General features: G+C 37.3%; 1 protein-coding gene across 1 annotated transcript in view; it reads left to right on the top strand.

The window, feature by feature from the left end:
* Window positions 1-685: 685 nt before the first annotated feature.
* Window positions 686-19166, top strand: part of LOC136885371 (zinc finger protein ZFP2-like) — a 50259-nt gene continuing 31778 nt past the window's right edge. The window contains exons 1-3 of the mRNA XM_068230259.1: window positions 686-715; window positions 4058-4187; window positions 13802-13897. Of these exons, the coding sequence (XP_068086360.1) occupies window positions 687-715; window positions 4058-4187; window positions 13802-13897 (255 nt within the window). The 5' untranslated portion in view covers window position 686. The remainder of the gene's footprint in view (window positions 716-4057; window positions 4188-13801; window positions 13898-19166) is intronic.

Genomic DNA, 19166 nt, shown 5'->3' with positions numbered 1-19166 from the left:
GTGTCGCCTGCGGCCGTAAAGCCAGAAACATCCCGGGCTTTGAACCCGGTTTCGAAATTCATTCCAGCTATTTTCGATAAACTTGGGGCGTATGCTAAGGCAGCTGAGCACGATGCCACATGGTCAAAAAGGCTCCTTACTCTACAGGAGGAAGTTGTGGCTCTTTTACGCAACCTCGAATCTTCTGTTGCTTCACAGAATAGGTCTACCAGGAAAGTCGGTAGTAATGTAACAAAATAACACGTATTCCCTCTGATAATGGTTGTATATCTACCTCATATCCTATTCATTCCCACTTTCGCGGTACCACAATATAGACGTGTTCGATTCTCGTTATGTAACCGTAGGTACCTTATCCATTTCTTTTCTATCTCCCACCCGGTCTAGTAGTTTCGATACCTCTCTTTCTCCCCTCGGTGTTGACCCGGTCTGTTTGTGATTAGTAGAAAGTCGCCAAGTATCGGTCGCTTTGGCGTGAAGATTAGTCCCCTTGTGTCCTTGTGTTTTTCCTGTGTAGTCGTGTTGTTTCACTCCTTAATTTCCCACCTTTTTTACACTTTTGACTTTATTTGTCCGCCTCCTCCATACTTTGGTCTCTCTGTTCGGTTACGTGGCTGGGTATACCGCTCTCAAGCGAAGCCCATTAAATCAAGTAGACAAAACAACACAAGTAGAAGAAGAAGAATATGTGTCGTATATTCAATAGTTGTCTCTGGTAATACATCCTTTCCTAAATTCAGCTGTTCTGCTGACTGATGCAAAGCAAATTTGTTTTACAAGAATTTGTTTTAAGTGGTTAAACTACATTAAAATATGAGGTTTTGTTTCGAACTGTCAGGTATGTTGTTATATAAGACGCGTATTGGCCAGCCGTACAGCTTATTCCGTTAATTGTGCTACAGATTTTCATCATTGAGGAATTGTGATTTATATCATTTTACACTGTGTCCACAACCTCGAACACATCGTTGGTAATGTTCAAGTTTCAATAATTTGCATTTACTAAACTTATAGATCTCAATTTAAATCCGTAAGAAGTTAATACTAATATTTCTCAGTTTCAGCCTTCTGCATGCATTCTAAATATTTTTAAATTTCTTACATTATATTTTTAATCAAGCGTTAACAATGTATATGTAGGCCTATGTAACTACCTTTCTTTTAGAAAACTCCTAGCCTTTGCGTTGCAGGTGCCGGCAAGTCGTGTGTTGTAACAATATAACGTATATCGAAATTTATTGGAATGAGGAGTTTTTCTGAACATCTACGCCGGTGAAGAGATGCGGATGGTAGGTTAAGAAAGAAACTACATGATGTAGTGTATAATTTTTATTATTATATTGATGTGTTATTTAACTCTGTGTGCTATTTAAAAGTGACGCTGTGAATGTTGTGGTTTTCTTTACACTGTAGGCTGTGAAATATGGTAGCAGGGTTCGAAATCTTGAGAGTTGCTCCGTTTAGTATAACTGTAATATTATCATACTGTATGTACAATTCATGTTATATCAGTGTTGTTATGGAGATTCTTCTGTATCACATCATTACCTCACAACAGCTATATCTGGTACTTACTCCTGATGTTTCAGTTAACAGTAGACTGCCTCCCTTTCGTAAGATATTTCCTGATTTATTGGTGTGTAAAAATTCTTCGTCCGAGGTGAGTGGCGGTGAGTTTGCATTGGTTTGAATCCCAGGATCGGCAGCCCTTAAAATCGTTTGTGTTTTCCCATTTTCTCATTACTTAACTCCCCTTCCTTCCTACCTACCCTTTTCGTTCGATTTGTTAGTGCAAAATTAAATTACAGTATCTTCTTCTTTATTTTCCATTTACAGTCTTGTGGGTTGAGTTGTTATTCAAGGACCTTCTCAGTTCTCTCACTCCACCACTCCTTTTCTTCCTCCAATATTTCTTCTACATTTACCCCTCTCTTCTCTGAACTCTCCTTCACCGTATCCATCCACGTCTTTCTGGGATTTACCTGATGTCTTTCTCCTATTACTTTCTCTGTAAATACTCACTTTGGAACTCTATCTTCTTCCATTCTCATCATGTGCGCATACTATTTCAGCTTACTGCTCTCTATCTTGCCATACAATTCTGGGAATCTAATACTCTCCCTGATTTGTATGTTTCTGATTTAATCCCTTCATGTCTTCCCTCTTATTCCTCTAAGAACTTTCATCTTTGCCTCTTGGATTCTGCTTTTATCACGTTTTGTTGGTGTCCGTGTGCTTGCTGTGTATGTCAAAATTGGTGTGTAATACATTGGGTGCAAAATTTTCTTTTCTTCTTTCATTCCTTTGAGACGTCTCAGTTCCAGACTATACTTCACACATATGTAAAACCCTTTGTCTTGCTCAATTCCCTTTCCAATTTGTTAATTTATTTCCCATCTTCTGCAATTGTCCTCCCTGAATATTTAAAGCTTTCCACAACTTCTAATGTTCTACCGTTTACTTCAGTATTCCCACTTCTTTCTCTATTAACTCTCGTCACCACTACTATCATGCACTTCTCCACACCTTTTTTTCATTCCATATTCCTCTCTCTCTTGATTCCCTACAGTGTCTTATTCTTGTACTTCCTTTTCATCTTCTCCCCATATTTATGTGTTATCTGCCTTGTGGATTTCTATGAAGACTGGAGGGGATAATACACGTCCTTGATGACGTTCTGTTTCTGCTTTGAATCAGTTCGTTTGTCATATGGTAGTCTTCATACAAATTACTCGCTTTTCGTTTACGGCTTTTATAATTTGTTCTTCTCCTCTCCCTGGCTTCTCTTTTATCAAAGCATCCAAGACCACTTGCTGTGGTACAATGTGACATGCTTTCTCAGTATCTATAAATGTCATCACTAAATCCTGCCTAAACTTCCATTTTTCTCCATCATGTTCTTTGATTCAACAGACTTAGAAACTTAAAAATTATCTTTACGATGAGTGTGGTGTATGGCACCACATGGAAGAGATACATGGATAAAAACTGGTGCCAAGGAAAACAGCATTGAAGCCTTCGGAATGCCATGTTATCCAAAGTTGTTGAATATCAATAGAACATGTCTCAAATAAAGAGATAGTTAATCAGCTTGATGAGATAAGAATGGTTTGAGAGAAATTGATCCTAAGGAGGAAAATTTTGATGAGACAAATCTCAAGGCACTGTAACAAAGTGCAAAGGATAAAAATTGTAGAATGATTCCAAGACCTGGGTGATCAGGGTGATTCGCAAATGGAATAGTGACTGAAGTTTCAAAAAGTTTTGTGTGATTCAATCACAATCAATGTACATTGGATTTTTAAAAAGAAAAGTCATCTTGCTGTGGCTACAGTTCCATATAAAACTGTATGTTATATAGCTATGAATGTAATGTAAGTTTTCATGTAAAACTAGAGGTCCTTTGACTACGATCTCAATGATATAGATAATATAGTTATATCTATATCATCTGATGGCCAAGCAGGCATCAATTTTTGGTAATGAGCCAAAGTTCTCATAGTGCATTGACACTGCCGGTGGCTCCAAGTAGCCTATGCAGTGGCCTCCATGGTATGCATTAGCCATGCGTCTTGGTGGGTGTGCTAAGTACCAACTCATGAGCCCAACTTAGCACACTGGGGCAAAGCACTGGCAACCATGAATGAGTTAGCTCAAAAATTTATAAAGTCCAATAACGGACCATTCATATTGGTATTATGATCTCGATATCATCAGATATGTTCAATTAGATTTCGTATAGAAGTGATCACGGTATTAGAAATCATGTAAAACTGGAGGTCCTTAGCTATGATTATAGTAATAATAATAATAATAATAATAATCGTATGGCCTCAGCTACCGTTTGCAGACATTTCGATTTGATGCCATCTGTGATTGTAGTATCAGTCATAGAAAACTTGAGGTCCTAGAGGTCATGTGAAATTTTGATCTTTTCTGTATGATCATTATATTGATGGTCATGTAAAATTACAAGCTTTTTGCTTAGTCTGCTGACAAATAACCTAAGTAGTAATGACAGCAATAAAGTAATATATTTTTCTGGCCTGTGTTTCAGTGCAAGTTCATTAGAAGTAATGAACAACCCCAGTACCTTCCAACTACTTCAGTTGCAGTGTGAAATGGATCTGGAAGTAAAGATCAAAGAGGAACCAGCTGGGCTTGAAGGAACCTTAAATGCATCACTTGTAAGTCTTATTCCAGATAACTTTATAGGGATCAGAATTTAAACAAAAGTCGGTGAATAAGTTAGTTAGGTGCATAATGTACTATGTGCTTCCCCATTACTAACTGCAGCAGTCACCATTTGCTGCATGGGCATGTAAGTTACTGTCTCTGTTTTGTTTGTTGGTCTTGAAATATGCCACAGCGCACTACACAATGCTGCCAACTCTTAGGAACTGCAAAGAACATTATTGATGTACATCTACAGGTCTGGCTAGTGGCAAAAAAATTGTTCATGGGACAAGGAAAAGGGTTCTTGTGGCTTAAGCTGAGTGGACAATTGGCCTCTAGTATTTACTAGGGAGACTGCAGTGCATTCTATGTTTGATAGTAGCAAAAGCTGAATTAATGTTGTGGGCTTGGTAGTGAAGGAATCTCCATTAGGTCAACCTAGTGACAAAGTTGTGACAGCTAGTATTTTGAGATCGAAGCATCAGGGCATTTCATGTGCCAGTACCCATCAAAATTGAAATAGATTTCTGGAGAGTGTGTGGTAACATTTTTATTCTGCATGGTTTGGTAAAGGTATCGTGGGATTGGCGTCATTGTCTATCATATGTTAGCCAATTGCAGTGCTAGTAGCTGCTGAACTGAAGGACATTTGTGGGTGCCAGATTGAATTAGGTTATGTCTGGTAGCTCCCTGGCTCTCATAGTGAACATACATTTCCTCCAAAAAGAAATTCCAGGTGAGATTTGTGTCATTTAAATTTCTTTAAAATGTTACTAATGTTAAGTGAGCATGTACTAAAATTCTGCCTTGGGGGTTTACTGTCAGTATAGGAAATCTAAGGCAAACACTCTCATGGAGGCAGAGAAGCAGCGAAATATTTAGAAGAAGAAGCAAGATATTTTCATCATCTTTCCCTGCTCTATCTGTTGCTACTCTAAATTCAGTCCATTGCAATATTCTCAGTGTGTGACTTTCATTTCAGTGGCTCATCATCTGACAGTTGAGAGGGTGACATGATAACTTGCAAATTTCATGTAGGTGCGTGATGTTCACGTTTGGTCTAGAGTTATTTGACGAAGCTGAATTATCCCAGCACATGTCTGTAGTAATCCGGGCATGAAAGTAAATTCGTGAACATCCATCTGGCACCTCAGGGTCATTGAAAACCTTGAAAGTTGGAAGACGGGTGTTCAATGATTAACTGTGATCCGAGAGTAATAATCTTTTCCAAACACAGTGCACTGCTAATTTATTGATGTGATATTAGCCAAGAGTTGCTAAAGCAAAAATTCTGCAATTGATGCCCTTTTTTCTCAAAACAAATGTGTGTTTGTTGAGTTGTAAATTACAGGCATTACAGAAGAGAATGCTATACAATTCAAATGTTTAACAGTTGTGGGAATGAAGACCTGAATACTTCTTTATTAGTTGTCCCATTTTGAGAACAGCATGTGCTCTTTGGAAAGGTAAGTCATAACTCTTTAACTTTTGTTTGAAATTGTGATTCCTTTGGAATTTAATCTTTAGTGGATAGATGTTTCTTTATTCAGGAGGATAATTCTGGTAAGTTGAAAAATACGCTTTTAAATTACCTTCAAACATAAACTTTCCAATATACGATCAACGGGCACGAGAATGTACCATGAAAAGTTGTTTCCCTTTCAAACATTTTACAAGTGATGAAACTTCATTTTAAGAGAAAATGTCACAATTGGTATAGAAACTAGTTGAAATAGACTCAGTATTGTCTTTTTAAATGTGTTAAAATGCGTATTAATAAATAGCGTAACTGAAATTTATTTATAGTAATTGCTTTTATGGTAGGTATATTACTGACTTTCTTTCTTTCCACAGATTGAGTGTAGATGAAATTGCTGGCATTCTGGGAGTAGACAAAGACATATTGGGAGCTAACATAATCATCTCATTACCAGATACCTGGGAGGTATCAGATGAAGATAGCGGTGAGAAAGATGAAGGAGATATTGATCGGCTTTCTAGAAACCAGCTTCTTGCTAATGCAGAGGCCATCATGACAGCTGTAAGGGATGGTGAATTAAGAGAAGAAAACCTGGTTTGCAGAAATGATATTCCTGGTGCGAACTATTCTTTGATGACATCGTTTTGGAAAGGTTTCAAAACAATACAAATCTGTATGCTTTCCAGAAGGACTTGGCAAATCGGTATGTTACAGTTGAACAACTTAGTGTCTTTTTTGCAATACTGTTAGTTTCTGGTTAATCTCAGGTCTCCAGGCTTAGAATGTAATGGAAACAGAGTCCAGACTATCATTACAAAGCCATTGCTGATGCTAGGTCCAGAATCAGATTCATACAAATTATGACACATTTACACATTTGTGACAATAACGACTTAGAAGCAGGTGATAAGTCTGTCAAGGTCACACATTTGTGGAGCGCACTGAACAAAAGGTGGTTTCAGTTTTACCAAGGAGACATAAATATTGCAGTAGATGAAGTGATGATACTGTACTACGGCAGGCATGGCACTAAGCAACATTTACTTGGTGAACCCATAACATTTGGGTATAAAGTGTGGCGTATGTGTAGTCACTTGGGATACCTCATCCACATTACACCATACCATAGGGCAATTACAGGGAACACCAATCAACAGCTTGGAGTTGGTGGATCTGTTGTCGTGGATTTGGTGAAAGTGTTTCCAGGTGATCGGAAGTATATTTTTTTCGATAAATTCTTCACCTCACTTCCCCTCTTGAGAGAGCTCAGAAGTTTGGGACACAATGGAACTGGAACTATTAGGAGAAACAGAGTTGAGAAGGCACTTTATCAGACAAAAACAGCTTTCAAAAAGGCCACGTGGTACCTCTGAGCAAGTAACTGATAGGAATTCTGGCATCAGTGGTACTGTCAGCTCATTGCATTTCCTCTCAATGCTTCGGTAAATAGTGCCTGGCTTTTATATCTTTGGACACCTTCTTACAAATCAGAGCCTTTAGATCTTCTTCCTTTTACATGCCGCATGACAGTGACTTACCTGCAGAAATACAAGCAAAGATGAATTTGGCAGACCACTTATGAATGAGCAGGTGCAGTCGGTAGAGCAAAGGGTCACCAGCGAAGTGCGTTACGACAACCAGGGACACCTCTTCATAAAGTCCGAGAAGGAATCTCGATGCGGCCAATTCAAGAAGAACTCCTCCATGAAGTGTGCAAAATGCGACGTCACCTTACGTGCAAACTGCTTTGTTCTATTCCATTAAAAGTAAACTGTTGGAAGCAATGTGATATCCAACTTTTTTTTGATAGCTGATTAGTGTTTGTGTTTTTGTATTAGTGACCACTGTAGAATGTAAATATTAACTGCCTATTTATAATTATGGTTGAATTGTATTATAAAGTATTGTTTCTTAAATTGTTATCCTTTAAAAAATAAGAAACCCCATCACTGTTTTCCACAAGAAGTTCAGATTAATAATATAGTGAACAGGGAAGATCATGTCACACTCCAGGGCCTTTTGTTCCAATAATGGATCATGTTCAAATAAAAGGTCAGAGACGTCATAATGGACTAATATCACAAATACCTGTTTTTATATTGAGATTAATTATTTCACAAGTGAATGTGTAAAAGATTCTCAAATTGAATATGTAGGGTACAAATGGGTTAAGTGCAGTCCATTACACAAGACACTTTAGTGAACGTCTTCGACAATATGTGTAGACGTGTTCAAGTCTATTTTCGGACATAAGATAAACACTTCCAGCATCTGTTATGACTTGATGTGGTGAGTACAAACTTTACGGTTTGTTGTTTGTTTTGTTTTGATACAAGCGGCAGGAGCCGTTCTGACAACATAACTGTTGATACCACCTCATGGAGCAGCACGTAGGCGCTTTGGAGCACATTTCATGGTGCCCTGTAAAATGTACTTTTATGTAATATGGATGAATGCACATAATAGTTTTAGGTAGTGTGTTGTTCATTCTAATGGCTACTTTAAGACCTTGTTTCTTGAAAATATTAATTTCTTTGTATGTGTTCTTGTTAACGTAGTTGAGAACCACATATTTTCCTTGTAATGTGTGGTGATTTCCCAGGGATTTTTCTTATGTTTATCTAGTTTGCCTGAAGGGTGGTTGTATTCTTCCATGATTTGTTTAATGATCTTCATCTCTTCATCGAAATCCTTTGTACTTATTGGTATGGAAGTAGCTCTGTGTATCATTGTATTCAGTCCTGCTATTTTGAGTGTGTATTGGTGGCTCAACCCAATAACGGTAGCGTGCGACTTCTGAGTGAGCTTTCTGTATACTTTCTGCAAGTTGACATTATTCCTGCTGTTTGTGATGTCTAAATAGTTCATTTTCTTGTTATTTTCTGGATCCATTGTGAACCTGATGGACTTGTGTAAAGAATTTAGGGTGTTTAATAACTGGTGTGTACTAGTGATGTCATTATCAAAAATGCATATGACGTCCGCTACCTATCTGTTCTATTGTAAAAATCCTTTTGAATGCTGACCTGTTATGAAGCTGTTTTTGATGTTATTCAGACAAGTGATTGGTATTATACCTGATAATGGTGAGCCCGTGGGTAGCCTTTCTTTTTGGCAATATATTTTGTTGTTGAATGCAAAGCAATTTTGATGTAATGTTATTCTAAGAAGGCATATAATTTGTTTGGTTTCTTGTAGTGAAGTGTTTTCTTTCAGAAAATTTTCGATAATTTTAACAGATTCATCTATTGGTATGTTGGTGTACATGTTAGTGATGTCAGACGATATCATACATCTGCTCACTGTTGTCTTATGTTTAGTTAGTTCTTTAATTAGTTCTAGGCTGGTTTTAATTGATCAGCCTTCATTAGAATAGACGTTTTCTTTTAGAATTTGGTTAAGATGTTTGCTTAAATTGTAACTTGATGCATCTTTAAAATGTATTTTTGGTGTAATGGGACTCGAGTTTTTGCGTATTTTGTAGAGCTCTCTTAGTGTGGGGAGTTTGGGATTTTTGATGGTGTGGATTTCCTTTTCTTGTTTTGTGAGAATATAGTCTGTTGCCTTTATAACTTATTTTACCAGGCGAGTTGGCCGTGCGCGTAGAGGCGCGCGGCTGTGAGCTTGCATCCGGGAGATAGTAGGTTCGAATCCCACTATCAGCAGCCCTGAAAATGGTTTTCCGTGGTTTCCCATTTTTCACCAGGCAAATGCTGGGGCTGTACCTTAATTAAGGCCACGGCCGCTTCCTTCCAACTCCTAGGCCTTTCCTATCCCATCGTCGCCATAAGACCTATCTGTGTCGGGGCGACGTAAAGCCCCTAGCAAAAAAAATTCTTTTATTTTGTTTTGAAATTTATTTGTTGGGTCGCGTTGCAGTTCTTGAATTCTGTTATTGTTTATGTATTCTATTCTTGGGTGCATAAAAAAAACAGAAGATTTCATCAACAACAATGGATTTCAAGAACTATAACTTGACCCTACAAATAAATTTCAAAATGAATAAACAAGCTGTCAAGGAAACTGACTTTATTCTAACAAAACATGAACAACAAAACCTCACCATCAAAAATCCCAAACTCCACACACTAAGAGCCCTCCCCAAAATACACAAAAACTAGTGTCCTATTAGAGCAATAGTAAATTTTAAATATGTGCCAAGTTATAATTTAAGCAAACAACTCAACCAAATTTTAAAGGAGAAAACTCACTTTAAAAAGTTGGATAAATTAAAACCAGCCTAGAACAAATTAAAGAAATAAATGAACTTAAAATAAGAGAGAGCACACATGATATCTTTCGACATCTCTAACATGTACAACATACCAATAGTTGAATGCATTAAAATTATCAAAAATTGTCTTAAAGAAAACGCTTCACTGTAAGAAACAAAAGCCTTTTTGAACAATGGTAAACCAAAATTGCTTTGCATTCAACAACAAAATCTGTTGCCAAAGGGGAGGGTTAGCCATGGACTCACCATTATAGTGTATAATAGCAAGCAATCTTCTGGATAACTTCAAAAACATCTTCTGAACCTCTCAGCATTTAAAAGGAATCTTACACTTGAGCAAATATATAGATGACATCATATGCATATATGATAATATCATTACTACAGTAATGCACAACAGTTATTAAACACACTACATTCTTTACACAAATCCATCAGGTTCATAATGGAGCCAGAAAGTAACAAGAAAATAAATTATTTAGACATAACAATCAGCAGGAATAATGACAACCTATCTTAAAAAGTATACAGAAAGCCCACTCAGACGTCACACACTATTGACAAGATGTCGAACCACCCATACACACTCCAAATAGCAGGAGTGAATACAGTGATACACAGCACAATTTCCATACCAATGAGCACAGTGGACTTAAATGAAGAGATGCAAATCATTAAACAAATAACAAAAAGGCACCCTCAAGGCACGGTAGATAAACCATTAAATAAACATAAAAATTATCCCTGGAAAGCTACCACACATGACAAGAAAAAATACATGGTTCTCATCTACATTAACAAGAACACATAAAAAGTAGTTGATATTTTCAAGAAGCAAGGTTTTAAAGTAGCCTTTAGAATGAACATTACGCTGCAGAGACATAACAGCAAGTGCAATCTATACAAAAAAAACCCTTTCTCAAAGTCAGGAGTCTTTGAACTCAAGTGCCAAGAACTTAACTGCAACGCTGTTCATATAAGTCGAACGAAACATAACTTCCACATAAGATACATAGAACACAAAAATATGATGTGATATAATTGGCATTCAGCATTTGAGGTAGCAAATATGAGGCAGACATCAACACAGATCTAAACATTTTATGTATCAAAAATAAAGATAAATCTTTGACTGTAAAGGAAGCAATCGCAATTCACATCACAAGAAATGCTTACGTAATAAACCTAAATGATCATACACACTTAATTCCATGATATTCGCTCTACTAACATAATATGAGGATTGGGGTAATAGTCAGGGCAACAATTTTTTTTCTTGTAGATATCTGAAGGGATCACAAACATATATGTGTCGTGTGGAAGTTCTGCAGGCATAGTGTGTATACAGAACAACAGATGGCTGTGTGATAGCTGGTAGTAACACAGTAAGGGCTGTGAAATCAGTCAGTTGGTGAGTGTCCTGCGAGATGGAAGTAACCCGTGTTGAGCAGCATGCTTACATCAAAATAGCTGTTCTCTGAAGGGAAAATGCGATGGAATGTCACAGTGAATTAGTGGAAACCCTTAAGAATAATGCCCTACCATATCGTACAGTAGCACAGTGGGTAGGAAAGTTTCAGCAAGGACGTGTGTCAACCAATGATGAGCAACGTATGGGACGACCTGTCAGTGTATGGACCGACGTGGCACGTGCCGTCATCGAGCAGCTCCTGGATGAAGACAGACGATAGACACTACTGGAGTTAGAGAGGGCAAGTGGCATCGAGAAATGCACCGTCCACAGGATATTGCGTAATGAGCTGCAGCTGCGCAAAATTGCATTGCGACGGGTACCTCATGCACTGACAGAAGTTCAAAGGTGGGTGCGCTATACAATATGCTCCGACCACCTTGCATGCTGGCAGCAGGACGGCGATCATTCCTTTTCACAAATAATCGCCATCGATGTATTTTGGGCCATGGCATTCGAACCAGAACTGGAAGGCCATATTGCCCTGTATACTAGCATAATATATTAGTGTGTTATGATATTTCAGTGCTATTCATTGACCACACATATAGTTAACACCTTGTCCTTTCGTCTGTGTATGTCACATTTTCCAACCGGACTGGTATCGTAAAAAAAAATTTGCTCCAACCCTCATATCTGGACAGCGCTTACTCCTTAAATTAGCATTTATCATAATAATACCCAATACATGTTCTCTATTTCAATTCCATGCTTTATTTACCTAAAATGATTAACTTGCATTCATCCATATTTCATAAAGTACGTTGTAACATGAAGTAGATTAATAACCTACTTTCCCCTCTGCAGTATTAAAAGAAGGTTCGACAGCGCTTCCTTCGCTCCAGCCTATTTCTCCCTCTCCTCTCCACGTTACTGTATACTAGATTTTAATATCCAATAGGAGGAATCCATAATGCTCCCCACACCACTCCCATGCTTTGCCTTCACTCTCCGTGAGCAGTGTGCTATACCGAAATTTTTCCATTTGCCTTTCCATGGCCACTGTCCTGAAATAGTATTTGGTGACAGCGGACTTAGCATTGGTAGTCTAGATAAGTACAGAATTTTTTTTCTTTATGTTAATACTTGCAAAAATATTATTTCTCAATACTGGTTCATATTATCACTAAACTCTCTATCATTGAAAAGTTTACACAGCGTAAACAATACAACATATGTACGCATGTTTTAAGTGATTTGATAGAATCTGGGGATGTTCCTGTAGAATGAAACATGTCATTCTTTGTATAATAATGTGTATTTTTTACAGCTATGTTTAGAGTGTTATAATATATGATACATTTTTGTGTTTTCAATAGACTGGAAAGTTTTTATCTTACATTTAACTAAGTCTACAATGGAAAATATGGCTTTATTCTTAATAACCTCTCCATTTTGTACAACGTTTTTCCTCCTTATCTTAGTTTGGCTACTGTTTGCTTTCTTCTATACTGAATGGGATTTTATACTTAAATTCTCTTTCATTAGTAAATTAACTTATATTAGAATGTAAGCTCTTTATCGCAGTCCGTCCTGCACCCCTTTAGTGCTGACAAGGTTTTATGAATCCAAGTGAGAAATTTAAAGGTCTCGAAGTAGTTCATGAAAGAGCTTCTGAAACTGCAGATGTATACTCCAACACTGCTGGCTCACCAGCGATGGTGTTCTCATCCCCACAGTTCTTTACAGAACACTACATAACACCCTTGTATTAGTAAAACATTTCATTTGTAGTTGGTTTGTGTTTGACACACATCACATCTTTCCCAGGTACGCGACTGTGATAAGCCTGCTTCTTTCATTTTCCTTTTTTTAATTTTTATACTTGGAAGCATTGCAATTAATGCTGTTTGAAACATAACTGTCTCAATGGATTATGTAGCCCCTGTGAGCTTTGCAAAAATAGAGCAGAGAATGTGATTAAAATATTTAGGGTTTTTAATATATCTGTAAACAAACTCTATGCTGGGAACATAGTATTAATTTTTCTCACTATATGGCAAAATATATAGAACATTTTTAACAATAGGAAGTGGTTCAACAACTTCTATGATTTGACTGATATAATTGGACATATGAGAACAGTTAATACGATTTAGTGTTTATATCTGTGGCAGCTTCCTTCCAAAATTATTTGTGAGATCGCTTAATTCCATTTCCGGTGGTATATCTTCTGATATGGCTAGAAAATGTTTCTCCCTTTATATTTGGTTCTCAGGCCCATCATATCTCTGACTTAAGGTGTGAGCGAGGGTAGTAACACCATTCTCAGTACAGCGTTGGTTTTAAAAATCTCTGCTGGTAGAAATCTTCCTTAAACGTCAGTGAAATTTTGAAGGTAACTGTAATACTACGAATAATGAATTATCATGCTCTTTTGTTGGGGCAATATTTGTAGATGTGTGTTTTGTGCGTACCTAATATATCTTATTTCCCACAGGAAAATATTGAACATGTGTCAGAAGTGATACCTCTGAAAAAAGAAGCCAAATCAGAATTAACAGAGCCAGGGCCAACACAGGAAAACTCATTTGAGGTAATGCACATAATTTGATAAGCCATTGTCAGATAGTGAAAATAGTTAGAACATATCTCAACAGATATCAATGGTTGACCCTTCATTTCAATGCATACTATTGATAGTCCTACAGAAAATACACATTTTTATGAGATTGACTGTTTACTTACCTAATATTTACTTTTCCCTCAAGTTGTTCCAAGATCTTGCATTATGTATCATGTAGCAGTTGGGATAGCTCCAAAGACTTCTACTGTATATCATTTGGAAGCTGGTATCATTGCTACTAATACTTTTGACTTTGTAAATATTTTCGAACACGGAATTGCTATAACATACATTCTTTTGTTACTGTTCCTGGGTATTTTACTAGTTACGTCCAAATGAAACACTTTTGTGATCTTATTATTTATATTAATTATTGATTTCTAGATATCTTTACAATTATTTGTAGATACAATTTGCAGGTGATATTCTTGCTTACTGTGAGCATTCACTTATATACTACACGCATTTTAACCATCTCGTGGCAAGTGAAAAAATTCTTGTTCTTGCTAATGTGGTCTGTAGTGCTACTAGTCTATTGTGACTTATAATATTACTTAAATTTGCAATAAATTAATAAGCCCTTCAGGAGTGATCTTGCCTTTCTGTTTCAAGTGTGGAAAGGGACAGTGTTTGTGAATAGGCCTCGTATGTTCACCGTTACACACTGAAACTTTTGTTACATGGATTAATCCATCACTACCTGGATACATATTTGATCACTGCCATCATCCACTGCATAGCATGTATGTCGTCTTCTTTCAGTGTGTCTATGTTGCTATGGGTTATTTAATTGCCCGTTTATTGAGTTATTCAAGTGATGACCTCCTTCAGTATTTCTGGGTTAGCTGCTGAATATATAACCATCTGGGCAGGGTGGTGATGGGAGAGGAAGTACAGTCATGATCAGAGAGTGTATGGTATGGAGGGTATGGAGTGTCAAAAGGGTCATCATTTAACTTTAGTGAGTGGACATGAGTATGTGTTGTAAGAGTGGTCTATTCTTTGTTGGTGAAGCGATAAGAATCCATCACTCTTCTGAGGTGACAACTGCTTCCCAAATTCCACCAAAGTGTGGTGCTGCAGGAGGGATAAATTACGTCAGTCTGATGCCTGCAGTATCAGTGAAGAGTTGTTTTTCCTCAGGGTTGTTTTGCAGAAAGGCCTTGATTTCTTTAGGTGCTCCAAAGTAGTTTGTTCCGTTATCGCTGTAAATGTTCAGGGGTTGACCTCTATGGGAACTATGTCAACAACGAGAGGTGAGAAATGTAGTTGTGGTGAGATCAGGTATCATGTCTGTGTAGAGAGACTTGGTAGCTACATACCCTGGTCTTGTTTAATCTCATGCCAATTTTTATGCAAATTTGGACAGCATAGTCTATTCTAGTTTTAAGGAATGGGCAGATCAGGGATACATGTACCCTTTGTGTATTTTGCGTTAATTGTTCATGATTATCTGCATTCAACTTACAACACTTGGGACATGCATGAATGTGGCATTTTTACCGTGGTCCTTGGTGAAAATCCGAAACTTGTCTGTCAGAGTTGTGATGAAGAATTGAGTGCCCAGATGAAGTTGTCGAAGGTTTTTTGCCATCTTAATTAGATTTGTGAGATGATAATATGGATACAGAATGATGTAATGTTTGCACGCCTCTAGAATTATGGTATTGTGCAGTTGTGCACCGACAAGAAAATTCCCTCCTTGATCTATGATTGGGGTTGTAGTTTTAATATGAGTTGACAGTTTGCTACACAACATTAATGCAACATCTGACAGCAGGGTTCAACTCCAATATGAACATCGTACTTGAAATTCTGTCATGATCCTAAGGATTCGGCAGGCTGGGGACTTGAGCTCGAGTTTTCGGGAGGTAAATCTAAAAATAATAAGATTGCCTTTACACATTCACACTCTTCTCTTCACCTGTATTGAATAAAAAAGCACACATTACATATTTACATATATACAATTAAGAATCATGAAACTGTTTGTACAGATACACTTTTTAGCTCCGGGTTAGATAGTCCTCAATTCTCTGACTGTCCTGTTCAGTTGCAATCTATAATACAGTAAGTTTGTACCATATAAACTTGGTAGTTACTTAGCTTTTGATTGAAAATTTCTTCAATCTTCAGTGTCTTCTTCTGTCTTGAATTCTTCTCTGCACCCATGATACCGTAGTCTCATTTAGCTGTTTAGCTCTCGCGGATGTGTAGCTCCGGGATTGGAACACACCACCTTCATTCTCTTTCGTTGACCAGAATAGTCTGTTTCCCATACAGTTCTGACTACAAGGTTTGGTTTACTGATAGGACAGGCTCACTATGACACTCAGCACACCTGTCAAACAGTTCGATGTTCGTGTTGTTGCAGCTCAAGTCTTTGCACTAGCAGCCTGCTAATTATGCTGTACACAGTGTTTCCCTCACTGCCTTGCATAACTCGACACAGTTTCTAGACTGTTTGCTAAGCCACATTTAACTAGATCTGCGGCTCACTGCTACGTACATAACCTACTATGGCTCACAGCCATACACACATTACTTGTACTGAAGCTAGGCAGTTTCTCTCCCTCGTGGCGCTCAGCCACAAACGCTAGTAGTTATCACAGCAGTCAGTCAGAGTCTCCCTTTGAAACTTACAGCCACATACATGTTGTTAGCTCAGCAGTTGGTAAGATTCTCTCCGATCTGCCGAAGTATCATTCCCTATATGTTACGTTCGACGTTTCTTGAAGCTTTTCTTTCTCTACTACCGTAGAAGTAAGGCGTTTTTAAGTCTGATTCGTTCACGAGTTTCTCCCACTAACTAAAGGGGTGTGTCATAGAATTCACTCAAACAATTTTGCTTCTTGCTGCATCAAGAATATACGCAATATTTGCTTCGATTTTCTTCTAGAAACACTTACAGAACTTCTTTTGCATTCTCTGATTTACACTGACGCCTTGTAGCTGACCATCGCACAATGTTACACATAAACCCACTTCGTGTTGCACCAGCTTGCTTCAGGTAAAACTTGTATGAAGTCTTATGCTTTGTATACCTATAACACTCTTCCACTTAATAAAATTATCACTCAATATTTTGAAACACTATAACTTCTTGCCACTGTTACATGATCATAAAAACGCTAAATCAGTACTCAATATCCTTAGTCTCGGAGGTCGTGGATTCAAGACTGACTCAAGTCTGTTCGCTCGGCACTGAGACATGAATGGGGCGCATCGCTACACGCTCGTGACAATTCACTCCATAGGTTGTTTAAAAAAATTTGAGATAAATGACGTACAATATGCAGCTATTCTCTGTACCCTGCTAACATGTTGCGTGCCAGACCGATATTCATGGGATTTCTGTCTAGTGCTGTGAGCTAATAACATCAAGTTACTCCCTGGTTCTGAAATGTTTGCATCCTTTACCAAGCAAGTAATTGCTGAAATGAGGATATATTTATGATTTATTAAGTAAAATTATTATGGATATAAGCTCAAATATTACTTATACGTGCCCCCACATGGAGTCGCACTTATACAGTAGTTATTGTCCCAACGCATGACCATACTTACCTTTTCCCTTACAGGGACGCGTTATATGTCATTGATTATGAGAGACTTATTAGCTTTCTCATACTGAAGCCATACAAAAGTAAGATCCCTGATTTTATATTAGGAAATATTTGTAAATGACAACCTCACGATTTAAGGTTGCAAAATTTACGTATAAAATTTTGTTGTATAAAGTAGTGAAAATCATGTGAATTTGGTAAATTAGAATGTAAGAGTATAATATTATAAGAATAATGTGTAGTTGGAAATATTGAATATGTATATAATTATGTTTGTACAACTTTTAATTTGGGTAAGAGTACCTAGCAGTTATGATCATGCAAAATGGGGAACCAGTGTCATTGAAAATGGTTGAAGATCGTTGAAATCAGTCAAAAGTACTGCTACAGGTGGCTTGGAAACCCAGAGTACAGTGGAGAAGTGTGTGCTGAAGATTGTAATTAATCAATGTGGATGGATGTGTGAGATCGCTATTTGCTTTATACTGGGTGCAAAATCACTGCAACTGTATATTTCGTCTACATCATCATTGTCCACCGTGTTCAGTATATCGTCCAAACTATCTGCACTAAGTCTTCTACTGCTCGATTTACTCATAATGACTTAAAGAAAAGGGAAACTCACAGCCGTGCACACCTACATAAACAATCCGTGCGCGTAATAGACAGTGAGTTTGTCACCTTAAAAAGCACTCGTGACGTACCCATATGGGGTTGCACCAAAGCAGGACTTGACGAATGAAAGGTGGACTACGCACGTGCATAAATAGGCGACCAGCAGATGGTAGGATGGTACAACATTGAAACCACACTTAATACAGTTAATTATGTCTACAGGTAGGTCTTACTTGTCAATACAATTCAAGAATATATCTAAATGATCAATGACGTATATACACACAAGTACATGTTTAGAGAAATTTAAAATTCTATTCTTCAGATTATGGATAAAATACCATGCATTTGAAGACCTTATTTAACATTATTTTATGTCCTAACACATTGCGGATAAAACGACAATAAGTTACAGCAGCATTTATTTAAAGTTCACTCATGAAAATCGTTCATGTTATGTCCAAATTGTATAAAATATTTGTATGTGGTATGTTAAAATTTAGCAGGTTGACTTCTGATCTAATGTGTTTTTGTGTGCTATTACTTATGGTCTTTCGTAGTCCCACCGCCTTGCTTGGATGTCAAGTTTTTATGCTTAGTGTTGACACCGTCTGCTTATCCAGTACAACATCTTAACAGAAAATAATTCTATTAAGCCAGATAGTTTATTAGACCAGTTAAATAATTTAGATAAATGTGTCAAGTTTACAATTGAAAAGGAGGAGAACAAAAGTTTGAACTACTTAGATGTAACAATAACTATAAATAATGAAAATCTTATATAGCAAGTATATAGGTAACCCACACAAACAGATACCATAATTAACAACATTTCTGACTGCCCAGGGCAGCACAAGAATGCAGTATGCTATAGCATGATTAATAGAGCCGTTAACATACAATTAGAGAAAACTGAATTCAATAACGAGCTGAATATCATATACTGCATTGCTAAAAGGAATGGTTACTCCAAAATTTATGTAAATAGGATCAAGGTGAAGATCATGTTTAAACCTACAACTTTCCTCGTAACAAGAAATAAAATAAGAAATTTGTGG

Source organism: Anabrus simplex, chromosome 14, assembly GCF_040414725.1.
Source record: "Anabrus simplex isolate iqAnaSimp1 chromosome 14, ASM4041472v1, whole genome shotgun sequence".
Lineage (NCBI taxonomy): Eukaryota > Metazoa > Arthropoda > Insecta > Orthoptera > Tettigoniidae > Anabrus > Anabrus simplex.
Note: the sequence above shows the minus strand (reverse complement) of the source record. Positions and strands in the feature narration are given on the sequence as shown.